The sequence below is a fragment of the Acanthopagrus latus genome, chromosome 6, assembly GCF_904848185.1.
Source record: "Acanthopagrus latus isolate v.2019 chromosome 6, fAcaLat1.1, whole genome shotgun sequence".
Taxonomy (NCBI): domain Eukaryota; kingdom Metazoa; phylum Chordata; class Actinopteri; order Spariformes; family Sparidae; genus Acanthopagrus; species Acanthopagrus latus.
The window spans coordinates 4,887,227-4,915,001 of NC_051044.1; the positions used below are offsets into that span (position 1 = coordinate 4,887,227).

Below are 27,775 nucleotides of genomic sequence, written 5' to 3' on the forward strand. Positions count from 1 at the left end.
GCTCTGATGCAGTGGAAGTAAAAAGCAGCACAAAATGGAAAAACTCAAGTAAAGTTCAAGTACCTAAAATTGTCTTTAAATATTCTACAATACTGTTTATATTATGATGAATCATTGTAGAGTGGGATCTTTTTATTCTCCGGTTAAATAAATGGTTAAACACTGTAGAATCTACCAAAAATAAAGTTTTTCTGAAGTTTTCTCTGCTGCACTTTGCATCGTCAGTTAGTTTACTCCACCAGAAAGTCAAAAACTACAACACTGCAGAGTTTAATTAGATCAATGTTCATTAATTAGGGAATCCTAAAGTCCCTGTGGAGAAAACAGCGGACGAGACAAGTTTAACAAATACAAGTTTAATATCAAAACAGACCTACAATCCAACAACAAGTGAATTCCAACAACAAACATTTTATTTTAACCTCTTTAAGTACTTTGTGTGACTTTTAATTATCTGACAGGTTTAATGTTCCAGCTACGTTCACTTCAGAGGTGAACACAGGCAAATTTAAGTGAAACAATGAATCCCGTTTCTTCAACAACACGGACATGAACATGTACATTTATTTACAGTCAGCCCCACCTGAGGGCAGGTACAGAGATAAACCTGGGAGGAGACAGAACAGCAGGAAGCAGCGCAGGGTGGACGTGAAGAGTTAGATTCTGTTATTCATCTGTAACATTCTGAATATTTTACCGATTAACTCACTTTCATCGAGGTTATTTCACAAACGTTACCTCCCTCTTTTGAGTCGAACTCTTCATTTCATTTTGCAGACCACACTTCTGTCGGCACATCCACCTCTTTTTCATTTATGCTACTTTGAGATTATTTTAAAAGCTCAGACAGAAACATGTCGGTGGAGCTTTACTGCCGCGTGCAGCTCACTCGGATCATCATCTGTCGGGTGGAAACTGTCGGCTTCCTCCAACATGTTGAATAGAGTCCTTCCAGGCAGCAGGTCAGACTTCACCTTTGGAGTCCGACACGATGAAAAACTTGGGGCCTTGGAACAGAGTTCATGAAGCACTTTTCTAGGGCGGAGGAGAAAAAAAGGAGGAGGAGGAGGAACGAGTAGCGAGGGTCCTAGAACTGCTGCAGGATCAGTTTCTTCTTCCCGTCGTGGTTGAACTTGTTGGAGCGGAAGAGGTCGCTGTCGTAGAAGGCCGTCAGGTTGTGGATGTTGATCTGTCGGGCCTGGTGGAGGACGAGGAGAAAGAAGGGAAGGAGGTGTTGTTACAGTTCAAACACAATATATTTAATTATTCACTTCATCGTTGTGCTTTTTATCTGTTTCATCGTTACCTTATCCTGCAGGTCTTTCTCTGCGATCTCGATGGTGTCGTTCTGGACTCCGTATCGGTTCCTCTGGTAGGCGACCTGCTCGGCAACCAGCTGCTTCAAGATGAAGAGCAGCAGCTCGTTGTTGTCTCTGCGGAAGGCCAGGTAGCGAGCGAACGTCTAGACCGAGACAAACAAAACACAGACTTAATAAAACATCAAATCCGGATGCATCAGGGACTGTACTTCTGAAACAGAACCTGCCGGCAGTCACACACCTTCCTCATGCTCCTCATGACGCTGAACTTCTGCGTGTCGATGAAGCTCTCCAGCATCACCCTGATGGCCATGTTGACGTCGTCCTCCAGCACGTAGTCCCTCAGGTGCATCTTGGCGTGAGCCTCCGCCATGCGGATCATCGACTCGATGTGGCGGACAGTGATGGGGATGCTGCCCGTGGCCTGTTGGTGAGACCAAACCAACATGTGTGAGTTTTCATTATCGAGTTCAAATTACCACCAAACCTACAGCAAACTACTTTTAATGTACAAACGACGACCACAGACGCCACCAGTTTATCAGAGTGGCAGTGAAAAGGTTCAGCTTTCTCACCATCGACTCTTTACGGAGGTCACTGTAGATACGAGCCACCTTGTCCTGGTCCATCTGGTTCAGCTTGGGATGAACCTGCAGACACAAAGAAATTATATTTATGGCAAAACTGTGGTAAAACTGAGCTTCAACATTCTTTTATAGATTCTGTTGAAGCAAAGACGTACAAAATTTATATTTTATCAACCTAAAGTGATTTGTTGGCTCTAAATTTTAAGCGTCTGATGGTCGAACAGTTTGTGAAATATCGGACAAAACATTTCCAGACGCACAAACAAATGTTGGAACTCTTAAATAAGCCTGTGAGCGAGCGGCTGAGGGTTAGCGAGGATCTTAACCAGCGTGTGTTCGTACCCGTTCTTTGGCGTAGATGATGTACTTCCTCATGAGGTCCTGGGGAATCGGCGGCACATCAGACGTGTTGGGCAGAACCACCTCCTCCAAGGCCACGCCCGCCTCCTTGTTGCTAGGGTGATGTTTGATGTGGGAGCTGACCACGAAGCGCGCCAACATCTCATCCTGGTTGGAAAAAAAGAGCCAACCACAAGCCAGAGCGGAGAGCAGTGAGTGAATACTAAAACACTGTTAAATGCTAAACTGATTTGTCAGTCTTCTACCTGCAGCTCCAATCGATCGGAGGGTAAACAAAGGTGTGTGTGTGTGTGTGTGTGTACCTGCACGGGGTCGATGGTGTCTCGGACGACACACAGCACGTCAAAACGGGACACGATGGGCTCTGTCAGGTCCACGTTCTCAGCAAAGGTGAGGGAGGGGTCGTACCTGCCACCTGAGGGGAAACAAGCAACGGTGGGATGACACACTGAAACCAAACACATCACATCTGAGTGACACACTCAACATTCAGATGTCAGGGCTTTGTAAAGGCACTTGAACACATCATAACAACGCTTTAAACGCTGTTTTATGATGAGCAGGCTTCAAGTCTCTGTTGTTAACTTTTATAACGTTCAGAGAAGAACTGAAACTAATAAACTAAGGTTCAACTTTCATCTATAAACTCAAGTGGGCAAAACACACAGAAACACTGATAATCTTTAATAGTTCAACAAATGTCTGACATCTTTCTGTCTGATCCCGCGTTACGTACCGATGGGGTTAGACGCAGCGATGACAGTGCATCTGGCCTGCAGCGAGGTGACGATGCCGGCTTTGGAGATGGAGATGCTCTGCTGCTCCATGGCCTCGTGGATACTCGTCCTGTCTGCATCGTTCATCTGCAGGACGGAGTGCGGTTAGAAATGTCTGCAGTCAGCTCATTCAAAATTCAGGAGGAGGACGGTAAAGGACCGCGATCGGCTCACCTTATCAAACTCGTCGATCAGACACACTCCGCGGTCGGCCAGCACCAGCGCTCCGGCCTCCAGCGTCCACTCGCGGCTGACCGGGTGTCTCTGGACGTACGCGGTCAGACCGACAGCGGAGGCTCCCTGACCCGTGGTGAACACCGCACGGCTCGCCACCTTCTCCACGTACCTGCAGAGACAACAGGACGTCAGAGTCAGAGGCTTTCTATTCAAACAGCTTCCACACCATCGTAGTGTTTTTATTCATAACATTAGTGTATTGTACTCATGTTTAACGTACAGATATAAGAGTGTGTCTCATTTCTCAGCAGAGAAAAGCTAATTTCCCAAATAGCTGAAATAGTCCTATAACATATTGATGAAGGTTTACATATCTTTATGTTTCTAACTTATTTTTTTACTGATACGTACTTGAGGAACTGTGACTTGGCCGTCCCCGGGTCTCCACACAGCAGGCAGTTGATGTCTCCACGCACCTTATGTTTCCCACCTGGAAGAGAGCGCACAGAGCTGATGTGTAAACAGAACGAACAGAACCGCAACACACACACACACACACACACACACACACACACACACACACACACACACAGGTGTTCGTGTTGTTGCTTCAGGCGCTCTCAGTCTACCTGGATTTTTGGGCTCTCCTCCAAACAGCGACAGCGCGAGAGCTCTCTTGATTTCCTCGTGACCGTAGATGGACGGCGCCATGCTGGCAAAGATCTGCAGATGCGACGGAGAGGCAGTTAGCAAAACATCTGTGATTTATAAAACTGTCGGTCAGACTGTGAGGATTCATTACCATCCGTCTTCTGAAAATCTTATTTCTTAAAAGCCAGTATGGATTTTTATTTTTATTAGGAGTAATAGTTTTGGTTTCTTCTCTGACTTCAAACTGAAGTAAAGTTATGATTCATGTAACAACTTTTTCTCACAAGTCAGAAAGAAAACTTAAAAACAGACGCAGGACGTGTCGGCCGTACCGACTGAAGTTAAACATATTTGACTGAGCTGAATTAAATATTTATCAGCAGTTTAAATGTTTCTTCCCAACTTGTCCAACTTCAGGATCAATAACCCGGGCGGCCTCACCCTCTCTCCGATGCGTTCGTCTTTTGACAAGGCGACGATGGCCTTGACGTCTTCGTCCGTCAGCTCGGCCACGGCGACGCCCTCGTCCCTGCGGGTGATGTGGTTGGCCAGGATCACCGTGGCGAACACCGGGAAGCCGTTCGCCATGTTCAGAGAGCCGTCGTAGTTGTTGTGGTAGATGCCTGTCAGTTCCTGGGAAGGGGAACATTTTTTTTTTTTTTTTTATATATGTTGTGTTCATGTTTTCAGGCACTGACATGTTGTATTCATGTTTTTTAACTCACAATCTCGTCTCCAGGCTTGCAGCTGTCCACCAGGTCGGCCAGCAGGATGGCGTCTTTGGAGCGCGGCAGGCGACCGGCGGCGACCTTACCGGGACTCTCCTGGATGGTGATTCTCTGGTAGTTCTGGTACACAGTCTGCAGGACGGAGATGAGATCGGTTAATTCAGCCAACGAGTGAAAAGAAATGGTCGAAAAAGACAGAACTAATCAACCTAATCAAGGTAAATCAGAAACTGATGTTTGGAAAGCAGCTTCGAAATAATTAGCTCAGGATACCAAGTGGAGATTTGTGAGGTTTGAGAAAGATTACTTCTAAATGTATTAATATAAAACAACATTTTTTTTAATTTCTGGGGTCTCTCACCTCCTCCATGTTGATCTCGAAGGGCCCCAGGGACTGACACTCTGGACAGGAGCCCGGCTTCACCTCCTGGTTCTGGGACTGGAAGAAGGGTCCCAGCACGAAGTTACACTTATTACAGTTGTACTTGACCATGCCGAGCTGAGGCAGCACGCCGGTGCAGCTGCTCACCACACCGCTGGTCCGGATCAGCTGGTTCAGGTGGAGCTGCCTGAAGAGGAGGAGAAGAAGAAGGAGAAAGATGTGAAGTGTGAAATCCTCAAAATTATTCGTTGTTTGTTTCGGCTGCAAATTCCATCTTTCGTGTGTTTTCGGCAGACGACAGTTTGTGGACCTTGGACTTCACAGAAGATGCATTATTTAAACGTTCCATCTGCTCACATTGATCCAGATGTCTGGTGCTGCTCTCAGGAGAAAATGATTCATGCAGTGTTTGTTGATACAGTCTGCAGGAAGTCAATTTTATTTATATAACCCATAAATTACACATTTGCCTCGGAGGGCTTTACAATCTGTGGAGAAGTACAACACCATCAATCCTTCGACCGTTAATTCAGAGAAGGATAAACAGAGAAACCGTACGCTGCAGTCAAATCACGTCTGAGTTACAATAATTAACTATACTTGTAATTAAGTCTGGGATTAAACAAACTTCTTGGTACTCTAACATCCAAACAAATATAGACACGTTACATCAGTCAGACTATGTGCTGTAGTTTCATAGACTTTCTGCAATACAACATTTTAAAGCACAAATTTTATGAGATGGCGGAATATATTATATAATATTACCTGAGTGAACGGATCTCCTCGACCAGCGGCAGGTTACAGATACGAACGTGGATCTCGTGAGCGATGCGGTCGTACTTGGGGTACATGGCCAGAACCACTTCTTTAGCTGCCTCGTCAAAAATCTGACAGGAAACAGACAGAAGACGAGGTTTGTTGAGTGGACAGTGTTCGTTCAGTCCACTTAGACTGGTTCAGAACAATGTTCAGTTAATTCTGCTCCGTGTCATCGTCACACTGAACTCTAAAACGAACAGGACTTCTCTTTACTGGAAGTGACCCGAGACCCGTTCCACCCATTGTTGGTCTTTTTGTTCAGGCAACAGCAGTTTAACTGGCTACTACAATGAAAATTCACCGCCAGAAATTATGTTGTAAAGGCAGACTTGTAGATTTGTAGCCGAAGATGTGAGATTCTCACTGATCAGGCCTCAGAAATATAAGATTTTAAAAACAGTCTCTCCTTTATTGGTGCTGTCCTGTGAGAAGAAGTCTGAACAACAGAACTAAACTCACCTTCAACATCTCAGTCGGCGCCTCTGGCAGGAAGTAAGCCAGAACGTGCTCTCTGGCCGCGAGGTCCTCATAGTTTACAACCAGACTCTCATTATTCTCTGGAGTGAAGAAGTTTATTCATTTAAAACCAGAAATCAATCGAAGAAACGTTTCTGTCATTTCATTAACACACGAGCTGGAAGGCGGCGCTACCTTTGCACATGTCGCTGATCTTCTCCTTGAACACGTTGTGGCCGTTCTCGTCGACGTGTGTCCGCAGGAAGTTCTTGAAGCGGTTGTAGATCTCCAGCCTGGGCGCCACCATGGACACCCACTCCCTCACAGTGTGACCCTGCAGACGAGGAAAACGCCATCAGACCCCGCGACCACAGCTGGAACACCACTGTGCATCACCACATCTGTACTGATGTTACCTTCATGTCCTCCAAGTTCTCAATGCTCTCGATCATTTCTTCTTCCTCTCCGTCTGCGACGCCCTCCGCTGCCCGCTCAGCCAATCGCCTCCGCCGAGCCGCCGGGCGCTCGTCGTCCTCGTCTTCGCTGTCTGGATGACAGAGAAAAATAAAAGTTAACCCCTCATTCCTCTTCAGCACACCTCTGCCAAACATCTGTCTGCTTCTTAATCGATTAATGTCCTGACAACAGATTTATCCACCATTTTATTCGTTTCTGTTATCTTTCTTTTTCTATTATCTGTAGGGAAACTCTTTGCTTTCTGTCAAACAAGCGGACAAAACGATTTCAATATCCTCTCCTGACAAACTACAAGCGCCTCACACCCAGTCATGAATTTTGGCAGCACTTCGATCCTCGTTGCAGCCTTTTCTCTGATTCATGTAATGTTTGTCTCACTGTGTGCATGTTAAATCTTTTCTGTTCTATCAATTTTTGTGCTACATCTTCCCTCACCCTCAGAAAAACAAGACAGAAATAGTTATTGGTTATATTTTTCTACTGAGCCTTTACGAAGTCTGATACTGTCATGTAGTCAAGTCGACAAAAACACCAAGAGTGGATTGATTTCTTACTATAACGCTCAAAGTTTTGGGAACTTCAGTTTGGGGACATAAACAGGAAGTAAGTTGTTGTCATGGAGTCAGTGAGTTAGCAGGAGGCTACATCTTAAGCTCCGTCTTTCATTTGTTATTATTTCTTTACATCTTGGCAAAGCAGCACCATAATATGTATAAAATTAAGCCGAATTAACCAACAGCACTTCCTCTTTGCAGTGTAAGTACTGATGTACAGAAAACTATCAGTGGAATATTTTCGTATGGAAGAAAAAGCAAAAATGTGATAATTCTTAGGCAAGTTCTGCAAGTAGAAAGATGTCCATTTAATTGGTTTATCAAAAGGATTCAAAGACATTCATCCACAACCGATCAGACACAATTAGATCCTCTGACAGTGCAAATGACACTAAACCTAAAAATACAAGCACCATATCTGTGAAGTTAGATTTCACTGAGACTTTGGGTTTTAAACTGTATTTCAGACTGAAGAAGACATTTTAAAAAGTCACTTTGGGCTTTGAGAAACTGGTTAATGATGATTAACTGTGAAAATCTTTCACAGATTTATCCATCCCTAGCTATCGTTCTCTGCTCACCGTAGAGCAGTCCTCTCCTCAGACGTCCACTGATGCCCTGCTCCCTGTCCCTCCTCCTCATGGCCTCCTCGGCGGCGGCCCTGGCTCCAGGCGACAGCTCCGACAGATCCTCGTCATCCAGGTCCAAACCCTCGGCCTCGTACTGGTCCAGCGCCGGGATGACTCGGTAATCCCTGAGCAGAGAGGGAGGAGAAACAAACTCAAGCTCCAGAACTTCCCACCACACACACAGAAATCTGTATCAAGTCCGTCCTCCTCCTCACCTCTCCATCCCGTCCCCGATCAGGTCCTCTCCATCTCCCTCCTCCTCCTCCTCCTCCTCTCCGGGCAGATGCGATTCCCCCAGCAGCCCCTCCGACTCATCCTCGAAGGGAGGCAGGTCTCGTCCAGGGCTGGAGGTCATGTCTCCCCTCCTGGAGGCTCGGCTGGGGCTGGTGGCCATGTGGTACGACTCGGAGGAATCCTGCCCACCACACATGACATGAAAAACCAGCAAATCACTCCAACCGCTCTTATTTTAGCACGGGAACATTTTCTATGACTGGCCACCATCACTGAGCGTTTTAAATGAGTTTATTAAGCTTCAGAGTTTGGCTCTAGTTTTTTATATTCTCAGATTTTATGTTTGCTCATCTACTGTTGTCCGTTTCTTGTCTGAAGTTCGTTAGTGTGACGTTAATGTGACTCTGCAGCTGCTACGACACACCGTCACCATTATTAAAGCATCTTCTCATCTGAATTTAAGAGGACGTGAGATGTGAGTTTATAGTTCGAACTGATTTTCTAAAATCCAGACGATCTGCGGAGGAAAAGTTGTGATGATTTTGTGGCCAGCGTTCAAGAAGTGATTTAGAAAAGAGATATTTGTACATTTGTGTCACAATAATGCCTAAAAACTTCAATATCATTCATATATACTGCCTAGCTCCTATGTGAGATACATATTCTATTTTTATGCAAATGATTCATAAGAAGTTTTGTTTGTCTTTGCTTTGTCACTGATGTTTACAGTGTTATTCCTCATATTCAGCCTCATTTTATCTGTTCTGAGTTATTTATAGTCACTGTTTCAACAATTAGTGTGAGTCGCTCTCTGTGGTGAAGTATAATTATTTAATAATTTATGATATTTCCCTTCGTTAGCTCTTTTTACGGAGAGATAAACGTGCTTTGGTGAATGTTTTGGACGTTTTCTCCACACGTGACAAACACTGAACTGGATTATTACTTTTACAAATGCCGTGCATTGATTCCAAGTATCAAGATATCTTTAAAAAAAAAAAAATTAAAAAAAAAACACATTTTCCAGTGACACATGCATCATATAACACATCATCTGATATGTGACCATCTTAAACTGGAGTCTCCATTTCTCTTTTTGTTGGATTCACATCATTTCATCGAGTCTCAACAAAAAAAAAAAAACACAAAGCTTTTCTTCTGTCTTCTAACTGAATTTACTGTTGTTAACATGGTGATAGATAACAACAGTCAGAACAACGTGATGAGATGTAAGAAACAAAGACTTTTGTGTTAATGAAGTTGAAGGAAATTGAGATATTCACTTATCAAACCACACTGAAGTTGCTAAATGTCATGTGAAGCTGTTTTCTGAATTAAAAACATGTTTTCTGGGAAGTTAATATCTGTATTTATTTCTCACTTGACTGTTTTTTTAAGACCTCTGACATTTTGTCTTCAGGTAACAAAAAGCTCAGCAGCCACATGGCAGCTCTGCTTTTACAACAGGAGAACAACAAGTACACCACTGACAGATTACTGTTCCTGTTATCAGGTGAGCAAACGCGTTTTACTCATACATATATACACTCGATTCGACTTTAAAAGCATTTTAATTCAGGTTTTTGATCAAAGCTTTGACCGTAAATCCTCTGGGATTGTTGTGATCGACACAAAAGTGCACATGTCAAAGTTTAAAAACAGCAGGAAACTCGAGCAACAAACTCAAAACAGATTATTTTAACTTCTCCCTCCTGCAGCTGAAGTATAAAACACAACAAACACGTTATCTGGTGTGTTTTTAAAGGTTTTCACTCACCGCCATTGTTCCGCGCGTCTCTTTCTGCCGCTTGTAAAGAAACTTCTTCTCCTTCCGGCCGGGAGTCACTTTTCGCGCGAAACGACCACGTGACCCTCAAAGCCCGCGAAAATTAATGAATATTCAAAGATAAAGCCTCCTCATTGGTCGTTCTCCAGTAAAGGGGCGGGGTCTTACCGTACCGTGCGCTTGGTTTGAAGGACTCCGTCAGTGAGGCCGTTCAGCCGCGGTGGGCGGTGACTGCAGATCGACGGGAGGAGTGAAGGCGGCGCGAGCCGCTGAGTGAAACAAACTCACCCTTCTCTGCGCTTTGCAGCAGGGGCGGTGATGATGACGTAAAGATTTTCCCGGGAATATTTGGGCCGCGTTCAAATCCGAACACTGCCTCCTTAACAACCTCACTTTACTGAGGACAAACTGAAGGACACGTCCCAATATGAATCTTTTCTCCTGGTTTCCTTTGTTATAATAACATTACAAGAACAACATACAGGCTTTGTATCCGTATTAAACTTAATATTAATATATAAATGATAAATAGTCCATATTTGCATATATGACTGCACATTTCAATGCTTTTAAAGGAGCAGTTCACCCCAAAAATTATTAAGTTCATTCATTATTTACTCACCTTCACCCTGATGAAAGTGTTTCACATCCTAAATAACTGAAGGAGCTGGGGAACAACCCAAAGAACAAACAAAGCAACCAATCCAGTTTGGCCTCAGTTTTTCAACAAATTCTACATTATTCCACAGTTTTTAGATATTCTGGACATTATTTAAAAAAATTTCACAGCCAGAAAACCACATTTGGCTTCAGCTGGTCAACAGGGAGCGTTCACAACCACAAGCTCTTCCGAACTTGCCCTCTCTAGTTTATAAAAATGTAATGTTTAATTTTCTTTCCTCTGCTGTATGTTAGAAAATGCTTTAGTGTAAACCCAACCTCACTCTAACTCCAGCTATGAAGCCCAAATGTCACCTAGTCAACCCTTATCCAAACTGTGGAGGGCAGCAGGAACAGACTTTGACAAAATATCGGCAACAGATTCGAACATATATGAACACACGGAACCTCCAACATGTTTGGTATGTATGCATTTATGTTACGGAATAACCTCACCGTTACATCTACAGAAGCCTGTATGGGAGTTTATTAAAATGAGAATGTAAACTTGAAAATATAACGTACATCCAGTATCACTTAAAGTCGCCTACTGATGTTGTATATATTGTTGCTGCTCTCATACCTGACACTACATTTCAAATTCTGCCCGGATACAGTTGAAAACCACAGATAATTAAAATAAAACTCAAACTCATGACGCACCTTACAGACATCAGTTATTATAGTTAAAGCCAAACAGGTGAAACCAACAACTCAAACTTTAATAATCATTCATCAAATACAACATCACACCTTTCAAACCCCCCAAACAGAAACAAAACATTCATTTATACAGTATCAGAACAACAGTGGCTCCTCCTTTTAATTAAATTGGGTTTGCAAGGTTTTTAGTGCAGCAAATAAATAAATATCACAAATTACTTCTTACTCATTGGTATCAAAATGGCAACTTGTCGACCTGCTTGAACAGATGCGAGTGAAGCAACAGATAATGTTTTTATGTGATCGGACAGGAAGCAGTCGTTTTCTTTCCTTTATCACTTGAAAAACAGTTTAAATGTTTAATGTTTTTGCTTTTGTCTTATTTTGGCGAAAAACTGGTTGTTGCTTATATCATTATTTTCACAGAAAGGCCATGAGAAACCAAGTATCAAACAAAAACATTCATTTGTGGACTTAATATTAGAACATAAAGTAAAACATGAAGAAAAGATTGATCTTTATATCAGCGTCCCGACGCTTCTGAGGCTGGTTAAGGCTTTTTTTTTTTCTTTTTTTTTTTTAATGGTGTGAATTAAATCTTTAACAAACATCCTCATATCCTGAACTCAATTTATGACCGCTACATGTACAGTCAGGGAATGATTCATTTTTAATGTTGAATCTAAATTTAACAATAACTTCATTATATTAGCTTTAATTATGCATGCAGAGATCGAGCAAAATATGAAACTTTAGCCTTTGATGCTTTGTTTGGCCGCACATCGTGAGCCCAAACTTTGATTTCTAGCTTGAATTGTGTCCTTTGAGAAAACTCCAGATCAAAAATGTATGAAGCTGTAATTTCAAGACGCAGAAAACCCAAAAGGAAGAATGAAGGTTTCTGCTCCCCACAGATCCTGGATTTAAGCACTTCAGTAGTTAAAACACATTCACTGGTGTCTTTGTGAGGATCCGTCTGGAGGTTAGTGATCAGTATCCACACTCTCTTCAGGCAGCTGTAGCTCTAGCACATCCAGTTAAGAGTTTAGTTTTACGTACCATGAGGAGGTTAGTATTCACTTTCACTTGAGATGAGATGCAACACTGATGCTGTGAATTTTGTTCATTACAGAGCAGATGGTGTAAAAAAATAAGGTGAAAGGCAGTGGTGAGATAAATGTTTTAGACTTACAGACGAACCCTTAAAAAAAAGTATTTTTTCTCTTCAGTTTCCTGCAACAAAACATACCAGGTTTAACACAAAAGTAATCAGGTAAACATGATTCATCAACAAAAGAAGAATGTGTATCAGAGGGAGTTTCCCACATTTGTATCATCTGTTTAGAGTTTAAAAAGGAACAAGGCTTAAAAGATACAACTCCTCCCAGAGCAGCACTTCCATAAAGTGAAAGGAAAGGAAAGGAAAGGAAAGGAAAGGAAAGGAAAGGAAAGGAAAGGAAAGGAAAGGAAAGGAAAGGAAAGAGTTGGTTTTTCAGAAAAAAAGCTGTCCAGGACGGATCTGCAGAGTGTCAAAATAAAATTGTGCCTCTCAGGAGGAAGAAGGCTTCAAAATAAAACCCACTCTCTCAAGCGCAGGTTCCTGCTAGTTTGAGGTTTCAAAATAAGAGCCCTTCAGATGAAGGAGTGGAAAGCGGAGAGATGTTAAGTTGTTGTCTGGTTGTTTCACACGGCAGGAGCCAGATTTCTGCATCCCATCTCAGCATGTGTCTGTCATGTAGCATGTTATTACCAGCAGTTGGCGTATGACGTTTGACACACTTCCTGCATGTGTGTTCGGTCTGAGGAACTCTCATCTCATCCTCCTCAGTTTGTGTTTTGTTCCCTGTGAGGATAAGTGAGACCTCGAGTAGTTTTCCCTCATCCTCGTAGAGGTTCGTGTCCGCACGAGTGTTTTTATTTCAGAACCAGAGTCGCCTCGGAGCCATCTTTCCTCTTCAGATACAGTCCGTAGCTGAGGTGATGTTCCCTCCTCAGGAAAGCATAGAAATAATCAGACACCAGGAGAATCTGACGGAGAGAAAGATGAAGATACAGATGAGTTCCTCACTGTGTTATCGAGGAACATTAACTTGATAATACTTAGTATAATTGACACTGAGCTGTCTCCAAATATTACATCCCAGCATGATGTGAATAACAAACACAATGTCTCAAAGTGTCCCAGTAAGACGTGACAGTGAGGCAGCATGAACGATACACGAAGCCTGAAACTGAAGCAGCTAAATGGACTTTTGTCTCATTCACTGTACTAGTTACACCTGTGTTTGTGTTATCATTAGATGTCCCTGCTCCTGTCCAGGCCGTCCTACCTGTGCCACGTTGAACAGCAGCGTTATGGCGTAGTAGAAGTTGGAGTTGGCGCTGCCGGCGTAGATCCAGAGGTGCCAGAGAACAGGAAACAGAGCGGAGCAGGCCAGCATGACGCAGGACACCAGGAAGATGTTCCTCAAGACTGAACAGGACGACAAACCAGGACAGAGAATGTTTTACATCTACACCTCTGCTCCAATTTAAATTCTTATCTATTAGTGCTTTATTGATCATTTGTTTCATTGGATTACAAGATAATGTGACAGGTAATAATTCATCTTATTGCTTTACAGGGTTTCACTGTCGGTCTATTGATTAAATTCTTCAACCCGCACTGAAATATCTCAATAACTGTTGGATAGATGGACGAGAAATTTGATGGATGAAATTGAGGATCATTTTCATATCTTCATTTATACCTTGTTGTTTCATCTAAAGCCACCAGCAGGTCAGAATTTCCACTCATCGAACACTTAAAACCAACGACCCCACTGGATTGTGTTGCATAAAAATAAAGCAGATCATTTCCTTCCTTTATTATATATTTGTCCAGAGCAGAAAATTAAGTGTGTGAATATCAAAAAAATGTCTGAAATCCAGACTCCCAACAAGCTACAACATCTTTTATGTCTCCTCTCACTTTCTTGCGAACAGCAATATACAAGTAATTCAGGCAGAATGAATACATGCTGCTATGTGTATGTTTATACTAAACTACTGTTTTACTGAGAATCTTCGGCACAAAAACTCTGTCTGGCTGAATTTAGATCCATTTTATTCATCCCAATTTCTGGGTGTAGCTCAAAAACAGTCTGTCCTAACGTTTTTAATGTAGTATATTTCATGTTTAATACACTCACATCGGTGCAGGTGACTCCAGACAGGAAGGAAGGCCAGGTAGAGAGCGATGTCTCCCACAGTGGGGTAAGACTTAAAGATGGAGATCACAGCTAACTGCATGAAGATCAGAAACACTGGATGCTCCCTGTAACACACAGAAATGCATATTATCAAGAGGATTCAGCCTCTTAGCTGCACCAACTTGGAAGGAGTAAAAATCAGACGTACTTGAGTTTGATGGACAGAGGGATGGTGTAGAAGAAGATGTTGATCTGGAAGACGCAGAGGAAGAACAGACGGAAGTGCTCGAACATCTCGGCAAAGAAATACCAGAAGAGGCCGATGTTCGGGGTCAGGTCTGGCACTGAGAGACTGGAGGGAGGGAAAACACAGGGTCACAGTCAGACTACAGCTGCTTAATGAATAACTGAGAAATTGATACATCTGATTTAATCTAATCAGCCAATATCTAGTTTCTGAACAAACAAACTTTACATACATTCTATCATGAAAGAATTGTGACCAGGGGCGTTAAACAGTAAAAAGATGAACCTGTCACTGCTCTCTGGTGGACAAACTATGTAATGTTACACTTTCCAAATTCCCTCAAACATGAAATACGTCCACACAGGAAACACAAAAAACTCTGCTCAAGCTTTTGCTTCCTCACTCACATGAAGCCGTAGACAGACGGCAGGTAGTCCCATGAGCCGAGCAGGAAAAAGGAGAGACAGATCATGACGAACAGGCTTCCCAGGTACATGAAGAGGTACTGCGTGATGAACCACCAGAAGCTGACCCGTCTGAAGTTCACCGGGATGTACTGACGCTGGGAGAGGAGAAACAGAAACATGGATTGGCATCAAACAAAGGCAGAGATCCAGGAAATTAAATTTAAATATTCAAAGAAAGGCAGAGAGAAAATAATAAAACATACCTGCATCAGATAGAGCAACGCTGGAGCGCACAGAGTCAGAGGATAGATGGACTGATACGTAGCCAAGGACAGAAATATAGCGCTCAGTAAGACATTTCCTGCAAAGACAAACATAGAATTACTCAAATTAAATGATCACTTCATGCCTTTATTGTAAAAGCATGTGATGCTGCACTGAAAATCAAACGTTACCCTTTATGGTGGTGAGGATGAACAGGGCGATGACGGCGTTGTTCAGACCGCATGTTGACTTGGCAACGCAGGAAAGGATGGTGAACGGGTTCAACAGGTAACTGTGAGAGAGGAATAAATAATGAGACTGTCGTCCTGGATGAATTCTTCTCTGATACTACTGGACGCTGAGAATGTGGATGATTCAACAGCAGCCTGACGCATCTCTCACCACGTCACAGCGAGGCTTTAAGGCATCGTGATCACCTGATCTGACACCATCGCTACAGACCGAGAAGGAAATTGTGCATTTTGCTCCGTGGAAACATGCTAGAAGGTGTGTGTGGTACTTACAACATGGCTACTTTCAGAGGGATGTAGTACATCTCTTTGGGGCTCCTGATGAGCTCCAGGCAGTCGAGGGGGTAGCGGTCTGCCTCCAGGGCATATTTCTGCTTTCTGAACTGAATGAGCACAACAAACACGTCACTACAACACACCGCTTGCTTCATTTTCTAATAATAATTTCAAGTCTAATTTGCAAAAACTTGGAAATATTTTGAAGGGAGATTGTAGTTGAAACATTTTACTTTACATAAAGCAAAACATTCTGGTATTTTTGAATCAAGCATATTAGGTTTAAAAGTATCACGACTTCCCTTTAATATCCAAATATGTTTCTTTGTTTTCTCTGTATATTTAAAAAGACACTCTACTGTTTTCTTACCACTTGTTTGTTGTAATCCTTCACTGCCATGTAGAGAGCCACAGCAGTGATCACATCTGCCAACTACAGAGACAAACAGAGAGAGAAAGAGCAGCTGAGCCTCTGAAATATAACAACATCAAAAAAATACACGTGTACTTTATTTTTAAATCACTGGAGGCAGAAATGTATTATCACAGTTAAAGCGGTTTAAATTAAAGGGCAGCTGACTGCTGAGCTTTCCCATCATGGCTCACGTTACAGATCATCCTCCCGAAGAGAAAAATCCAACGCATTAGCATCTCATTCTGCTTTTTTCCCCCCAAAAAATGCTTAAAATTTCTCAAGGGAGAAATGTCTGTTGATACGTTTCTCTGCTTCACACTCACCATAAATGTTATCTCTGCATAGTCCACCACAAAGTGAAAGATGTAAATGATGAGAGGAGTCTGAAGAGAGAAGAAACAAACATTAAGCATCAGAGCATCAAACACATTTATAGAAAAACCTCTGACATGATGTCAGTTGCTCAATTTTTTTTTTTTTCTATTAAATCCTCTTGTGTTTCATGTAGACTGTGGTGTTCTGACAGTGACAGGAGAGAGTTTAGAGAGGAAATAAACTGACAAAAGAAAAGAGAGAGTTGATTTTCTTCCGAGCCACAGTGGAAACTGCACCCTTGGTCAAACATGTCATGAGTGTGTGTCTTTGTGCATCTCTCACCTCGTGGAAAACATCTCCAGCGTACGGCGAGACTCCCAAGTCGAGCAGAGCCAAACCTTCAACAACTGCAAACAAACAAACAAATAAACATCTTGTCACTAAAAGGCCGTTATTCAAATCTCTGGGCTGTTGTGTCAGTGTTTCACCTCACTTAATGTAATCAGCTACAGAGCTGTTCTACAATGCAACTTCCTGTTCCAACTGCCTACTGAACAATTCATGAAGGGCTGTGTCCAAGCATAATATCCAAATCACAGAAGCTATGAGTTTTCAAGAAAGATAAAATGTGTGGCAGAGAATCATTTTTAACAAAGTACTCTACTGCTGCTGATGTGTCCTGGCCTACACATGTTTTCAAAAATAGACAATAAAAATTCTGAAGAAAAAATGATCAGTGATATCTATGGAAACAACAACCCTCTTTCACACACTGTCTTCCTCACGTATTGTTCCTGAGAGACAGTTTTTCTTTTAATACAATCCTTTACACAAAAAATGATTTCATGGCTCTTGTAACAGCCACACCTTCACTTCAACTCTGTGGCACCACAGCTGAAAAGAGGCTCCGCATTTCATCGTTGCATATATAAATGAAACAATATCTCCCCTTTAAACGCTGAGAGCATCATGGGTACAGTTTGTTATAATGTCGTCATACACAGACTGAGCTTGTGTCATTGCAACTCAAAGCTCCGAACTGTGGAGATTCAAGCATTCCCAAGCAGCACCCCTGTTTATCAGAGCCATTATAATGATCAAAACAATATATCCTGATCATCAGCACTGAACTAACACTCAGCTGAGACTGACAGCACACATGAGCAGCTGAACCAGAGGGCTGCAGTCATGAGACACAAACTGATGGATGACACATAGATACATTTATGTTCACATTAATGCTGTTTGAGACATTCAGAATTATTTTAGTGTGAGTTTAAGTTTTATCTGTTTTATTCAAATTTCAGCAACCTTCAGTTGCAAAAGCTATTTCAACTGATTTCCTATTTTGATTTGTTCTGTTGATTTGCCAGGATTGAAACTGCTGTATTTGTTGTTAATGTTGTCTTTAAAGAGTAATATGAAGAATAATAATTCACAGTATGGTGGAAAAGACTCCCTTTGTACCCAGAAGTGAAGAGGTGCTGTACTCAGGTGCTGACTTGATGAATAAAATGAAAATGTTTGAATGTATTATGTTGTTTTCTTTCACACTGGTTACTACCTACAGCCTTTCTACAAGCCCACAGCTCAGTTAAATGCAGATTAGTTTCATTCTAACTGCAGTAATAGAGAGTATATAGTGTAAAATGTATGTAATCAGCACAGTGCTGGTTGCTGCTCCAGCATCTTTGAACCACGGAAGCTAATCACACTCAGGGAGCTCCATCGGTCAAACATACTGTAAATCTACAACAACACACATCTCGACAAAGCCATTACAATTCACTCCGTGTAACGATCGTGAGATTCATGAATGTGAAGTATAAAGCTAGGCTTTTTGTAGCTACACCGGTTCGACGTTGCCTCCTCCACTTGACTCAATTACCAGGTAACAGCGCCGGGGTGAGGAAGCAACCGGAGCGGCGTCTGAGCGACAAAGCTCCCCCGCCACCCCCCAAAAAAGCTGCTGAAGCCCCGCTTACCTCTCTTCCAGGCGGTCAGCGGAGACACAACCTCCACCCGCTCCGCAATTAAGTCCGCTAAACTGGATCTGTAAAGAGCTGCACGGATCGTAACGGCTAAAATCAAAAGTAGTGTCAAGGGAGCCGCCATCTTGACAAGGAAGCCCTCTCCGCCCTGCGAGGTGCACGATGGGAAGTGAAGTCTTCTGTCACGAAGGAAACTGAGTGAAATACGCAAAAAATTTAAATAAATAAAATATATTGTTATTATTATCATTATTCATTATTCTTTAGTATTATTATTTATGGCTACAACAGCGTTTGTATGAGTAAATAAATATTATTTTTGCTCTTTTTCGGGTCTGAGAATCGCTTATTACACTAATTGTGCATTTTAACTCTTTAATGCATGTAGATGACTCGATTTATATTTTAAAACATTCTCGCACAGTCACGGTACATTTATATTTGCTCAGTAAATCACTGCTGGGAAAACGTTTTTTCAAAGCGGAACGATAAAATCTTGAGCTTATTTTCACTCCGGGACTCTTTGCGTGTTGGATCAAAACACAATGGATAAAGCTCTGCAAAGTTAGACGCAGTGCGCCACCTGTGTTCCGATAAGGATGCTTTTATGTAGTTTACACAAAATTCAGTCAGTGAAATATTTTTGATTTAGTCTTTTATGTCCATTGACATGTTGACATATCTTGACAATTTAAAAAACATCATTCATTGTTACATTTTTAAATGTCAGTTCCGTGATAGAACATAGTTGTACTTGCATAAAAAGTATAATTCAACGCCATTAATACTATTATTGTACAACCACTACTATTTATTTGTCAAAGAGCTGCTACCTGTGTTTCATTGTTTTGTCTGAAACAATGACAATAAAGATCTATTAAAATCTATTCTAATAATAAATGACCCCTCCAAAACCCTACATTTAAGCTTGACGTCTAACTGAGGTGTGGTTGAAAGCCTCAGAAAATGTTTCCTTAAAATATATATGTATTTTTTCATGTCATGAAGTTTTTGTATTTTATTTTTATTGTTGTAAGTTTTCTACGTTGAATAAACCGCTTCTGATGAGCTATTAATCAAATATTGAATTAAATTCTTTTTTATTACGCTTCACATTTATTTGGCTCTGATGTTTTGTATTTTTGTTTAAAAGTGAGTGTTTTTTTTTAACAATTTATTTATTCATTTATTTATTTTTTACTTTTTTCTTTCAAGAATGCTTTTACATTGAAAGGCTCAGGCCGGAAGCTGCACTTGTTGCTGTGACGCTGATGTCGTGCAGCCGTCGAGACTTTCGTTTTCATTTCTCTCCTAGAAACTGACCTGATGTTGTGATAGATTACAGAAACATGGCAGGCTTAGAGGTGTTGTATACCTGTGTCTCTGGCAGCATTAGCTGTCCGCAGGACGCCGTTGTGTGTTTCGTCCACTGGGACCTGATAAAGCGTGGATACAGGTGCATCGGGTCTGGAGACGAGGTGAGTTAAATTAGCTAACATCAACTAGCTAACACAAATCTAACGTTATGTTAACGCTCATAAATAAGGACATCTGAGGTGATGTCCTGTTGACATCGCACCAGACTTATATTTCGGGGAGATCTGATTAACATAATGATGATTTATGTATCAATTCTAACTTTGACAAACGGTTTGCCGTTGCTCGCTTTATGATAGAATTCATATTAAACGGGTCATGGGATTATCAGAAGCTGAGCTAGATATCCAGTAAAATACCTGCTACTTTTTGATTAAAATACAAGCCGAATTGAAGAATGGTTCTTAATTGCTGAGATTAAAGATGTTGGGTCTGTTTCTACCGAGGTTATTGATCTGTGCTTCTCAGGAAGAAATTAAATTGTCACTTTTTCAAATGGAATTCTGTCCTCGCCGACGTAACTCCGCCTGCTCGGTTTAGATTAACGTTAGCTTCCTAAAGGGGCACGATATGTAACGTTTACGGTCGTCCAGTGAACTGTAACAGTATGGCAAACACAGTTGAGCTTTTTCCTCAACGAGATTTGGTATTTGGTGCAGAACCAACCAGCAGCTGTTTAAGATAAAGATCCAATAACGACCTCTAAAAACTGTCATGTCATGTTTAGCTAGCTAACACAGTGTTGTGCCACTTGGGACCAGTCGCACTGTAACACCACGCTGGCTTTGTCACAGAGGAATCCTGATGAGTTTGTGCTCACATTGTTTTAATGCACACCCTGTTTGTTTTTCTGTTACACCCTCTGTCTCTGTTATTCTCTCCTCCAGCCCCGCAGCAGTGATAAGAAGTCAGAGCTGCTCCCTGCTGACTGGAGCAGCAACAAGGAATTGTACAGTCTGAGATATAAAACCAAAGATGGTGACTCCCAGTTCCTGCTCAAAGCCATCGTTGTCGACTCCACCTTGATCTTCAACCTGATGGTAGGTACAGCTAATTAATATACAGGGAAACGTGCACAATGTGAAGTACACCTGAAGTGGACTGACAGACAACCAGCTTAAGTTAATGAATCCTGAGACGAATCAGAATGAACGCTCTTCAGTCACAGTAACTGACGTGTCATTTTATTTTATTTTATGTAATTTGTATGTGGACAAGAGTGTATAATAAACTGATCCAACACACCTCAGCAGTTCAAACACATGTAAGTCAACAACAAACACACAAAAGACAGTCCGGTCATGAACTCAGTCATAACTTTCGCGCATGAAAACACAGACAGAACAGTATAAAACTTATTTCAATCAAACACTGCTACTTGTGACCCCAGTCAGGATCTAGTTTGAGTTAAACAGGCAAGTGATTTTACACGTTGAACTGAAAAAGCTGTTTGTCCAAACCATCAGATGTTTCTTATTGTTACTGTGAATTAACAGGAGGAACAAATAGGTCCATATATTCCTTGCTGGATAGCAATCATCTGCACACGACTACAAAAAAATACTTTAGGAAGAAACTAGAGATCCTTTAAAGCACTGAGCTCTATATTACAAGCTAGAGCCAAATCTCAGTTAGTGTAGTTGAACGCTGATGGATTACGTACTCATCTCCTCCAGACAAATCTACTTCTGTTGACCTGAGATGTCACATTATCCTTTACTTGGTCTGTATTCTCAACACACCTCAGCTGGGTCAGACTGTGGAATGTTGTTAGGATGTCTGCTCGACTTAATGTCACTGCATTTACTAACGATTCATCAGAAACGTTATTCATAAGTTTTATACATTGTAAGAGTGTGTTTGTCCATGTTTGGCCTTGTCTGATCCACTGACCACTGGAGGTCAGCAAAAACAGGATTTTCAGATATTAGGAGTCTCATGTTCAGTTCACCCGGCTGATATGTGATCAGATTTTAGTGATTATTTTCAGCTCAGTAGGTCACATATTGCCTCACCTCACTCTGCCTTCAGTGAAGCCTTTTCTATTTTGTTTTTTAGAAACAAACACATTACAGGTGTTTGATCCTCTGCTGGTGTGTTTCTGTCTTTTAATGCGTGTACTCTGCGTGTGTGTGTGTGTGAAGAACTCCAGCTCCCAGCAGGTGTCAGACATGACGGTGAACATCAGCGATCACGTGGACGCTGACAAGTTGCAGACGTTCGACAGGTTGGTCTGAGGTTCTTTTCATTCTCTCACCCCAAAAACATTTTTGTAATTTTGCAGCTGAAACTCGTTCAGGTTCACAAGCGCAGTTATTTGATGAAGTTACTGTATGCACTTTTTTTTTTTTATGAGATGTGACATAGTTATCAGTTTGTCATGATTGTTCTGATCAAGTTTGTCTTCAGCCATTTTGATTATAATCTTTTCTGTTTTATGATGGTCTACATTGAAAGTAAACAGTCTAGTGAAAACATGATGTCTGTGACAATTGATACCAGTTGGTTAAAGTTTAATATTTTCAGTTATACCTGTTTTCCAAACACAATGTTCCATTTCCAACTACCAGAAAATACGGAACACTTGTTCATTTTGATAAACAAAGTTGAAACCAAGCCTTTTTTTTCTGCAGTGTGTACAAGGATACAGATGGTTTGTCAGAGAAGGTGAGGACTCAGCTGCTGCCCTTCCAGGACAGATCGTCCGGACAGAGGCCAGAGCCGAAGAGCCGCCGGGAGGACGAGGAGGAGGAGGAGCGGAGACGAAGAGTAGAAGACAGCGACCCCCTCCGCATCCCCCACAGACATCCTCGACAGGGAACACAGCCGCACTGGTAGGAAATCACACGAGGCTGTTCGTCTTCATGCCAAAAATCTACAACTCCAAACCTGCAGAAAGAATTCTGATAAACATCTGCAAAAAAAAAATCTTCTAAAGGCAACAGTGGTCGCACACACCCACACCGAATATTAAATATCATTTACTCAAATTTGTTAATCCTTACTTTACTCAGACACCTGCCTGATGTCTAAAATGATTCATGATGCGCTCCTCTTCTTAGAGAACCAGCCCGACCCAGCTGTGGCAGAGTTTGTAGGACCAGATCGTCCACTAGGGGTGACTGGGTACCACAGTTCAGACACACAGCATTTAGTTTTTGATTGCAGGAGTGGGGAAGTGTAACTCCACACCTCTTGCAGTGTTTAAAACCAGCCTTAAGTTTTGTCTAAAATCCTCACAAAAGTGTCATCAGTAATTTATACCTTGCACACACTTTGTATCCTACTGATACTTTATGTACTGTGTTGTTTTATATAGTGTAGTTGCTGTTATATGTATTTTTTTTGTTCCCCTGCCCAGATATTTTTATTCTAAACACCTAGAATTTGTACATACTGCCGCTCAGATTAAAGGGGGCCGCTCTTATCTACACTCGTCTTCCTGTCGGGACATGAGGCGTCTCAGATGCAGCGTCACTTGTTATCCACTTTGATAACAACAAATATACGACATAAAACAATCTGTGGGAGCGTAAAATCCCCATTTCTGTTCCCGACGCCCTGCGTGTGACATGTCAGGCTGTTGTTGTGCAGTTTGAAGCCGGAACACAACAAAACACACGAAGGACCTGATTTGAAAGTACACTCCTGTGTGTAGACTAAACACACATGTGCTCACAAATACACCACCGTCTCACACAAACAAACACGCACACACACACACACACACATTTTGGACGTGCTGAGTTTGTGCTTTGTAGAAAAAGTCTAGACAGAGAAGATTCTGGTCGACTGCAACAGCAGAGAGTGAATGAGGGCAGAGCGTGGCTGGTGTGTTTGTGTATGTGTGGAAGAAAGAGAGAGAGAGAGAGAGAGAGAGAGAGAGAGAGAGAGGGAGCTGCAGGACAGAGTCAACTTTTCACTCCTCATCTCATCTGCCTCTCCTCCTCCTCCTCCTCCTCCTCCTCCTCCTCCTCCTCCTCCTCCTCCTCCTGGTCCTCTCTCTCCCCCGTCCTCTTAGCTGTGACCCGATCAGATGAGATGTGAGGTGATGTCAGCACTTTATCGACCTCGCTGCTGTCGCCTCCTTGTCCCCACAGAGACGGCGAGAGAGAGAGAGAGAGAGGGGGGGGGGCTGAGGATGAGATCAAAACAATGACAGATGGAGAGAGAGAGTAAACCAAAATCTGAGAGAGAGAGAAAAGACGTAAAGGGAGAGAAGAATAATAAAAACAGATAAGTGGGAGATGCAGAGACGAGGAATGATGAATGAGAAAGCAAAAATGGAGTCAGTGCTGCAGAAAGTGTTGGAAAGAGAGGAGAGGAGGAGGAGGAGGCTGGAAAGATGAGAGTGTAGAGGAAGATGAAGCGCAGCGTAGAGGAGATGGAGATGACAGGAGCGATTCAGAACAGCTGAAGGTTGGATTTATAATTTAGAAACACACAAAAGAGGAAGAGGGAGCCAACAGTGTGTTTCACCACCAGAAAGTCAGTGTGTGTGTGTGTGTGTGTCATTCACGCTGAATAATTCTAATTACTAATGGGATAACTGGGATTAGGAGTGGGATAAGTGGTGTATAATGAAGAGCTTTAATTAAATTTTAGTGATCTGTTTGTGGATTCTGGGTCAGCACAGAGTCTAAGATGAAAGGAGAATTAACGGGACGAATCAAGGGGCAGCAACTCACCATTATCTTCATTAATAATTCATCCTCAGTGAATCACGTGGTCAGTAACATTACAAGAACAGTAAAAAATGAATCATCCAGATGTCAGATTATCATCACATAAGACAAGAATGTTAAAGGGGCATTACGGGATTTTAAACGTGGGTCTGATAGTCACGTATTTGGATTGTAAATGATTCATACTTAACAAAAGTTTAGCTGGCAGCCGTGACACGACTGCAGCTCAGTCCTTTGGGGCAACTCTGACATATCAGAGTGACGTCAACTGAAAGTTTTTGTTTTTATCACTGAAGGACTTTAAATGTCTGACAGCATTATAGAAACGATTCCTACTGAGAGAGAACTTTTTGTTAAATAATGGAGGTGTTTTTGTAACAAGAATCTCTTCGAGAAGTCTCGCTGAAGTCTCACAAGAGGTGAGATGAGTTACAGTTGTCGCCTCGTCTGAATCATCAGAATCAGTAAAAAAAAAAAAAAATCTTATCTTTTCCAATCTGATGCTATTAAAGATGCTAAATGTGTGTGTGTGTGTGTGTGTGTGTGTGTGTGTGTGTGTGTTTCAGGCCCGACCCCATGATTCCTCCCTTCGCAGCAGGGGGAGCAGATCTGGATCCATTCGGGTGAGTCCGTCATTATAAATCCTACAAATTAATTTTATGGATATTATTTTCAGATATAGATTGAAGCATCAGTGTGTGTGTGTGTGTGTGTGTGTGTGTGCACTTTTGTTCTAATCTGGGATTTTGGGGATGAACGGTCGCTGTGCGCAGTAACAGACAGACAGCAGAGGATTACTGGTGTTTGTCCAGATTCAGATCCTCAGGACGGATGAGACGCAGCGAGTGTGTTCAGTTTCAGTTTCCTCCAGCACGACGTCCTCTAGTGTCTGAAGTGTCCTGCAGGAGTTCAGATTCAACTGTTTGCATTTCTTTACCTTGATAAGTCTGAGCTGGGCGATGTGGCCTTTAAGGAACAGTTGTCAGTATGTAGTCACCCCGATGTCGAAGTCTCCTGTCTCCTCTGTAGTTATTTTCTTCCTCGCCTTGTCTCCTTGTCTCCTCTCTTTTGTCTCCTCTCTGCTTATCTCCTTGTTGCCTCTCTCTTCATCTCTTTGACTCTTGTCTCTCTCCTCGCCTCCCCTTCTCCTTGTCTACTGTCTCCTTGCCTTCTCTGTCCAGGTCTCCTCTCTCCACTTCTCTTGCCTCCTTTTCTCCTGTCTCCTTGTCATCTGAGTCATCGCCTCCTCTCTCCCTGTCTCCTTCCTTCTTGACTCCTCTCTCCTTGTTTCCTTTCTCCTCTTCGTCTTGTCGTTTTGCCCTCTGTGTCCTTCTCTCCTCTTTATCATCTCCTTTCTCTTTTCTAGTTGTCTCCTCTCCTCTTCCTTTTCCCCCTCCCATCCCTCCTTATTGTTACTCTCTCCTTGTGCTGATTCTCAGTTTGTCTCCTTGTCTCCTTACAAATTAAAACTGGTTTGAACATTTGAGGATTATCAACGTCCAAAACATCAGCGCCAAATCAAAACACCCTTAAAACTTTTCCCTCCCTCTTCTCTTCCCGCCTCAGCTCTCGCGGCGGTGGCGGGATGATAGTCGACCCGTTGCGGTCGGGTTATCCTCGTTCTGGTTTTGACCCGACCAGCGGGATCCCAGACATTCTGCCTCCTGGAGCTGTTCCCCCGGGGGCTCGCTTTGACCCATTCGGACCAGTCGGCCGACGCAGACCAGGGTGAGACACACACACACACACACACACACACACACACACACACCTCGGTCCTATTAAAGGAATGGTTTACATTTTTCAAGTCTTTTGTAAGTGTTTAAAAACAAAATATTCATTATTTGCAGTCCCACTTCAATTGTGCATCAGTGGCTCTGGGATTTCGATCGATTAGCTCACTTGACAGCAGACTGTTCACTGTCCAAGTTATTGAAACGAGACCGTCTGGATCTTTATTTAACGGGATCGTAGTCCAGGAAGAGATTCTGGTGTTTTTGGCCTCTTTGGGGACACAGCAGGAGAAGTAACCAGTGAAAACATGACAACAGTTCTGTGTGTCTTGTTTCTTTAGGCCGGATCCAGACCACATGCCCCCGCCTGGCTATGACGACATGTTCATGTAGTTCCCATCAGCGTCTCCTGCTTTTCTACTTCCTGTTTGCATCCTGTTCTCCAACCAACTGGAGCCAGGTGGGGGGGGGGGAGTTCTCACCTGGTTTAGGTGTTTGCCTTTTTTATTTTCTCCTGTTTTTGAGAAAGAGGCTTTTGTTTTCTAGGTGTTCATTTCATCTAACTAATGTGAAACTCATATATAGATCTCATATAGAAGCACCCGACCATTGATGTAGAATTGGAATTGGACAAATGTCAGTAAATCAGGTGAGCTGTAGCACTGAGAGACGTTCAGTTTGCATTAATTGAAGAAAAGCTGATTTATTTTGGTTTAAAAAAAATCTCAAAGATGGAAACACTCACACCGGAATAACTGATTCATCATAATCTCTTTTGTTTACTGACACCTGAGACGTTCGTCAATGAATTTGTCAGCTTTATTATTGTTTTTGAAAGAGTCTGCAGGGAGCGTCTTTCATTTGCCTCCGAAATAATAAGATAAAAAGTCAAGTTAGGATTCTCATCATCCCATAAAACTGCATCTTGTAGTCATAATTTATCGATAAAAAGGAAAAAAAAATCTTGTATTGCTGTTGTGGCTACAGTAGAAAAGCTTTATATTAGGCTTTTTACAGTTGTTTTTCTTTTTGTTTGGAATGTTGTTGATTAACAAACTTTAATTGATAAGAAAAATAATTCATGCCAAAAAAGTCTAATAAAAAACCTCAGACTTTATATTTTGTTTGCTGCTGAGTGTTTTTTTGGGGGTTTTCTGAAAACGGTTTCAACTTCAAATGTTTTAAGTCTCACAGGTGAATCGTCAGAGTGACTGTATGAAGTTCAGACTGAACGTGAAGCCAATTTTCAGCCTATTTCTTCACTCCAGTCTCCAGAATCAACATATATCTGTTTAAGTTAAATGTTCTGTTTAAGTTAATTGTAAGTTAAATGTTCTGCGTCTCCCTCGTCTGATCCAAACA

General features: G+C 42.1%; 3 protein-coding genes across 3 annotated transcripts; 1 reads left to right on the forward strand and 2 right to left on the reverse strand.

Annotated features, from left to right (window-relative positions):
* Nucleotides 1-336: 336 nt before the first annotated feature.
* Nucleotides 337-10,059, reverse strand: mcm2 (minichromosome maintenance complex component 2). The gene is made up of 20 exons (XM_037101226.1): nucleotides 9,930-10,059; nucleotides 8,134-8,333; nucleotides 7,871-8,043; nucleotides 6,675-6,805; nucleotides 6,454-6,592; nucleotides 6,262-6,359; nucleotides 5,749-5,870; nucleotides 4,960-5,167; nucleotides 4,596-4,730; nucleotides 4,312-4,503; nucleotides 3,849-3,942; nucleotides 3,631-3,709; nucleotides 3,217-3,388; nucleotides 3,003-3,129; nucleotides 2,569-2,681; nucleotides 2,249-2,413; nucleotides 1,895-1,969; nucleotides 1,561-1,743; nucleotides 1,307-1,462; nucleotides 337-1,198 (listed from the first exon to the last, which is right to left on the reverse strand). The coding sequence occupies exons 1-20, from the start codon at nucleotides 9,933-9,935 to the stop codon at nucleotides 1,088-1,090; spliced, it is 2,679 nt and encodes an 892-aa protein (XP_036957121.1). The 5' UTR covers nucleotides 9,936-10,059; the 3' UTR covers nucleotides 337-1,087.
* Nucleotides 10,060-11,148: 1,089 nt separating this feature from the next.
* On the reverse strand, nucleotides 11,149-18,780 carry pigu (phosphatidylinositol glycan anchor biosynthesis, class U). The gene is made up of 12 exons (XM_037101227.1): nucleotides 18,613-18,780; nucleotides 16,970-17,034; nucleotides 16,636-16,695; nucleotides 16,268-16,330; nucleotides 15,895-16,004; nucleotides 15,562-15,662; nucleotides 15,370-15,467; nucleotides 15,107-15,261; nucleotides 14,661-14,804; nucleotides 14,453-14,577; nucleotides 13,592-13,734; nucleotides 11,149-13,289 (listed from the first exon to the last, which is right to left on the reverse strand). The coding sequence occupies exons 1-12, from the start codon at nucleotides 18,740-18,742 to the stop codon at nucleotides 13,176-13,178; spliced, it is 1,308 nt and encodes a 435-aa protein (XP_036957122.1). The 5' UTR covers nucleotides 18,743-18,780; the 3' UTR covers nucleotides 11,149-13,175.
* A 1,074-nt stretch (nucleotides 18,781-19,854) lies between these two features.
* psmf1 (proteasome inhibitor subunit 1) lies at nucleotides 19,855-27,530 on the forward strand. Its single transcript, XM_037102337.1, has 7 exons — nucleotides 19,855-20,096; nucleotides 20,883-21,035; nucleotides 22,140-22,222; nucleotides 22,629-22,829; nucleotides 25,247-25,303; nucleotides 26,247-26,408; nucleotides 26,755-27,530. The coding sequence occupies exons 1-7, from the start codon at nucleotides 19,968-19,970 to the stop codon at nucleotides 26,804-26,806; spliced, it is 837 nt and encodes a 278-aa protein (XP_036958232.1). The 5' UTR covers nucleotides 19,855-19,967; the 3' UTR covers nucleotides 26,807-27,530.
* The last annotated feature ends 245 nt before the right edge of the window (nucleotides 27,531-27,775 follow it).

Coding starts and splice junctions, on each gene's coding strand:
- mcm2 (XM_037101226.1), bottom strand. Junction 3,943..4,311: donor ACGAACGCATCGGAGAGAGG/GTGAGGCCGCCC, acceptor TCGCATCTGCAG/ATCTTTGCCAGCATGGCGCC. Junction 3,710..3,848: donor AGGAGAGCCCAAAAATCCAG/GTAGACTGAGAG, acceptor GCTCTCTTCCAG/GTGGGAAACATAAGGTGCGT.
- pigu (XM_037101227.1), bottom strand. CDS start 18,742: ATGGCGGCTCCCTTGACACTACTTTTGATTTTAGCCGTTACGATCCGT. Junction 15,468..15,561: donor CATCCTCACCACCATAAAGG/GTAACGTTTGAT, acceptor TTGTCTTTGCAG/GAAATGTCTTACTGAGCGCT. Junction 14,805..15,106: donor CCGTCTGTCTACGGCTTCAT/GTGAGTGAGGAA, acceptor CCCTCCCTCCAG/TCTCTCAGTGCCAGACCTGA.
- psmf1 (XM_037102337.1), top strand. CDS start 19,968: ATGGCAGGCTTAGAGGTGTTGTATACCTGTGTCTCTGGCAGCATTAGC. Junction 22,830..25,246: donor CAGGGAACACAGCCGCACTG/GTAGGAAATCAC, acceptor TGTGTGTTTCAG/GCCCGACCCCATGATTCCTC. Junction 25,304..26,246: donor GCAGATCTGGATCCATTCGG/GTGAGTCCGTCA, acceptor TTCCCGCCTCAG/CTCTCGCGGCGGTGGCGGGA.